Source organism: Melopsittacus undulatus, chromosome 4 (genome assembly GCF_012275295.1).
Source record: "Melopsittacus undulatus isolate bMelUnd1 chromosome 4, bMelUnd1.mat.Z, whole genome shotgun sequence".
Taxonomy (NCBI): Eukaryota; Metazoa; Chordata; class Aves; order Psittaciformes; family Psittaculidae; genus Melopsittacus; species Melopsittacus undulatus.
This window is the reverse complement of record NC_047530.1, coordinates 78045366-78050032: the sequence shown is the minus strand read 5'-3', so window position 1 is coordinate 78050032 and position 4667 is coordinate 78045366. Positions and strand designations below refer to the sequence as shown.

Here is a 4667-nt window from a genome sequence, read left to right as displayed (position 1 = left end):
AATAGGAAAGACGGCTAAGTCATAACAGCCAGCTCCTGCTTTTGTGATCAGAAAGCGTTTTGTATAAACATTATATAAAACCCAGAAGATAAAATCCCATTTAAAGTGAAAACACCAAATTCCTGTAGGATTGTGCAAATTATTCATGAAACTTTCAAGCTGTGAGCTTTAAGCTAATACTGTGGTACAAAATGTGGGCCTCGCTTTCTTTATACTCATTTCCTTTAATAACCAAGTACAGAGATACCCTGTTAAATCCAAATACACAGTTTTTGCAAAAAAAAAAAACCACTTAAAACTCTTAAAGCTGCAATACAATCACATTTTGAAAACATGAAATAATTAATTTTGTCTTTCTTACGTACTGCAAAATACAGCACATACTCAATGCAGATTTTGGCTAAAACTGTTGGAAACCACATTATTTTTTGCCATTTTAGGGTATCATACTGAATGATACAGCTAAATTAATAGATTAGTATTAATTGTCTGTAAAGCAGGTCAGATGCTTTGGTTTAAAGCATTCATAAGAACGTAGAACTTCACTGTAACATGAGCTTTAATTAGAAAGTAAACAACTTTTTTAAAGACAAACGTTTTCAAACTCATTTAAAGAAAAGCCAGGAGGATACATTTGTAGAAATCTATACCCACAAACATGCCAACATAATACTCCTTTAATATGCAAAATTAAAAAGCACTTTGTATAAATCTATAAAGAGTTCCAGCTTCACGAATCAGTGCCAAAACAAAACAAAGATCATAATCTGGCAGCAATTTAAAGTTCCCTATTAAAAAAGAAAATAATGATAGAAGCCTTCTAAAACCAAAATACTTTTTTCAGTCCAGGAAAATACATATTTTAATGAGTGAATAGATTGGTATGATGTCAAATTGCTGGAACTTTGCTTCTGTATTTTTCTTGATTAGCATTGATTGATTTATTGCCAGTTCTGTAGGTACAACAGATTTTTCTTCATCATGATGAAGGAAAGGTGGTCACTGTGGGGGGGGAGGGGAGAAGAAAAACTAAAACCATGAAGCATTGTGTGAGAGATATACCAAGATTTTGTTGCTAACTTCTTCATAATAAATGCCAGAATTTGCTTTGCACGTAGTTAGAGGAAGAAGAGAAAATACTATGCAGAAAGTGAAGTGAGCAATGCAGTTGCTTCCACAGTCCTCACGTCTGGGTAAAGCAGCAAGGCTGGCTGGAGAACTGAACAGATGGCAGATGGGGAAGGAGAATAAGACAAGCCTTCTTTGCAGTCCTTCTCCAAGTGGTACAGTTAATCATAATCATAGAATCACAGAATGGTTTGGGTTGGAAGGGACATTAGACATCATCTATTTCCAACCCCCTGCCATGGGCAGGGACTCCTTCTGCTAGACCAGGTTGCTCAAAGCTCCGTCCAACCTGGCCACGAACACTGCCAGGGATGGGCAGCCACAGCTTCTCTGGGCAACCTGTTCCTATGTCTCACCACCCTGACATGGAAGAATTCTTTGTAATATCTAATTGGTTACCAGTTAGCAAGCTTTGAAAGAATACAGAGTGCCTCCCAGAGTAACAAGTTCAGATTAATTAAGGCTTAATTAAATATAAATAACTATAAAAACCATTGCAAAATTAAGCTATCTGTATACTTTTTTATAAAAAATATCCACCATTACTAGGGTTTTAAGATTTTAGCCTGCTATTTCACTAATATCCCAAATGGAAAACATAACATGCATATTTGCCTTTTAGACTTCCTTCTAAAAGAAAAAATAAAACACATATGAGTTAATAAACTGAGGGGAGATAAGTTACATCAGTGATGTACAGGCACAGTTTGGGAATGACCTGGCTGATGGATAAATGTAGAGAGCCCTTGGGAAACCCTCCCTCCCCCATGCTTGCCAGGTTTAGGAATATCCCACGCTATTTGAAGAGGTGGCACGACTTGCACCACTAGTAAAAGAGCATCGCTTACATAGTGCTTCTCCACTTTCCTGTCCTGGCTATGGCCCGGGTCTGTGCACCACTGTGCCTACGTGTACAGCAGGCAGGAGTGCTTTCACTGTATGTTTTCCCATTTTCTGTGAACGCCTTAAAATACTCTACCAGCATCGTTCAGACCTCTCGAGTGTGTCAGCTGTTGGTATCGGGCCTCAGCCTAAGAATTAGCATGCAGCTGGAGGAGTGGGTGGCAGCCTGGGCTGGGCTGGAGGCAGCCACCATGACACATTCATGACAGCTTCCCAGACAGCAGACACTGTGTTTGGAAGTTCAAGTTTCATCATGTGCCACAGGTTTAGGACACATCAAGATCAGGGCTTGGCTGCTTAGGTTTAACATTTCTCGCACTAAAATAGCTGCTACACCAGGTGCAACTGTCTCAACAGTGTTCCATTTCAGTGGCAAAACACCCTGAATAAACCTGTCACAATGTGAAACAAAGCGCATAGGCTTCAAAAGTAACTCTTTTAGGACGGTGTTATTCAAATGTAAACATACAGAACAAGTGCGGCGAGGTTACCCTGAGCAGTTGTACAAGTCAGCGCAAGATGGGTGCAAGGTTCTCAGCCGATTCAATGTCCACCTATGGCTGGACCAGGAGGTGGTTTCTCTTCTTCTTGGTGCTGTGCCAGAGATGAAAAGCCCAGGTTAGAGGACACCGAAGACGCCCTAAACCCTAGGCTGGGACAATCCCAAACCCACAGTGTAGACTGAGAGCCACCCTCCCAGAGGATCACTCCCAAGACTGGCATTGGCTGGGCCCTTACCCGCTTCCGCTGCTCGCTCAGGCAGAAGGTGCAGATGGGTCGCGGCGCGGTGGTGCCTGGCGGCACAGGCTGTGGGCAGGGCTGGGCGGCCGCCGTGCCCTCGGCCTGCTCCAGCAGCAGCACGTTGGCCAGGTGCGCGATGTAGCTGGCGGCCAGGCGCAGCGTCTCCACCTTGGAGAGCCGGCGGTCAGCCGGCCGGGTGGGGATGAGCCGGCGGAGGGCGCCGAAGGCCGCGTTCACGCTGTGCGTGCGGTCCCTCTCCCGGGCGTTGGCCGCCGCCCGCCGCCCCACGCCGCAGCCCCGCGCCCGTCGCCGCCGCCTCCCGCAGCCCGAACCCGCCGCCCCCCCGCCGGCCTTCATGGCGCCCTCCGCTGTCCCGCCGCCCCATGACTTTTATGCGCGGCAGGTGCAGCATCGCCCCTGCTCGCCGGGGCCCCGTGTCCCGACGGCGGAGCGGCGGGTCGGGCTTGGCGCGGCTGCTGCTTTTAGCCGGGGGCCGCCGCCGCTGCCACCTGTCGCCGTGGCCGGCACCAGCTCCCCCGCTCCTCCGCTTCCCGGGGGCTCCTCCGCCGGGCGGCCGGAGGGCGGTTTGTGCTTGTCCTGGAGGCTTGTCCTGGCCGGCGCCCTCCGGCCGCGCTGGGCTGGGAGCCAGGGGCTGGGAGGCTCCTACTGGCACCGCTCTCCACGTTCGCCAGTGAACGGCCCTTCTCACGGCACAGGGTGCACGGACAAGCTCTACGGGCTTCACCATTTCTGCTCCAACTGTGTACGTGTGTGGGTATGCATATATGTACAATATATATGTACATGTGTATGTGTATTTAGATCTATATGTACATGTAGATGTATGTGTATATCAGTATTGGAGAGGGATGCTGGAACAAGCCCAGGGGTGGACTTCGTCACCTCCCCAGCAAACAGTAGATGTACTTACAAATCCAATTTCTCATTCTGTTCAGAAGCTGTGCCTGCCTCAACCATTTACTTATTAAAAGGTCATCACAAGCACTGGCTGATTACACCTCTTTTCTCCATAAATTTTGACAGCCTGTTGGCACTCAGAAACTCATGAAAGGTCAAGGTGCAGGTTTTCTCAAATGAATCATCTCTACCTGATCAGCCTTGACTGACTGTGGTTTTTTACGGTCCCAGAAGCTTATCTGTGGTGGTGCTGTTGTGTAAATATTCATCCTTCTTCCCAAATCAGGGCTGGATTAGCAGAGTCATATCTCTTTAATCATGGGTGCACACACTTGGGGCAGACAGCTGCTTTGACATACTTGGCTGGGAGTCATGAACTCTGAAAATACAACTGGTACCCACAGGCAGGCCACATCCCTCTATGCCCTGTGTTCAGCTGCTGGGATGTCAAAGGGCTGGTTTATGTTTGTTCCACTTTCTCTGTGGGCAGAGGTTGTAGGCAAAAATGGACAAGCAACTCTCCATGTTAGCTGATTGCAACTGTACCATACCTTGGCATAAAAGCAAAACTTTTTCAATGTAATTTTTATTTATATTACTTGGGAGAGAGAGGGGAAAAGATTTTTGATTTCCCATTGGACAGTGTTTTTGAGATTTTTGTGATTTCTGTAAGGAACTATCGATGCAATAAACTTAGCTCTAGGTTGAGGCAGTGTGATAGTGAAGGCTGAAGAAATCTGAGGCTGGATGGGCAGGTGTGTGCCACTGCCATTGATCCAAAAGATTTCCTTCTTTTGGAGTAAAGAGCAGGATGTGGCCCTTCATTATCAGATGCTGGGGCAAGCAGTGTCCAAAATCATGCAAGTGATAGTTTTCCCTAGAGTATGTGAATATAACTGTATCCTACTTCCATAGTGCTAATAGCGCTATCTTCTTTCTGCGTAATCTTTTATGAGTAAATGATCTAGAAAGTTTTT

General features: G+C 46.5%; 1 protein-coding gene across 1 annotated transcript; it reads right to left on the bottom strand.

Moving 5' to 3' along the window:
- Positions 1 to 2574: 2574 nt before the first annotated feature.
- On the bottom strand, positions 2575 to 3129 carry LOC117435990 (transcription factor 15-like). Its single transcript, XM_034061329.1, has one exon. The coding sequence runs from the start codon at positions 3127 to 3129 to the stop codon at positions 2575 to 2577; it is 555 nt and encodes a 184-aa protein (XP_033917220.1).
- Positions 3130 to 4667: the final 1538 nt, after the last annotated feature.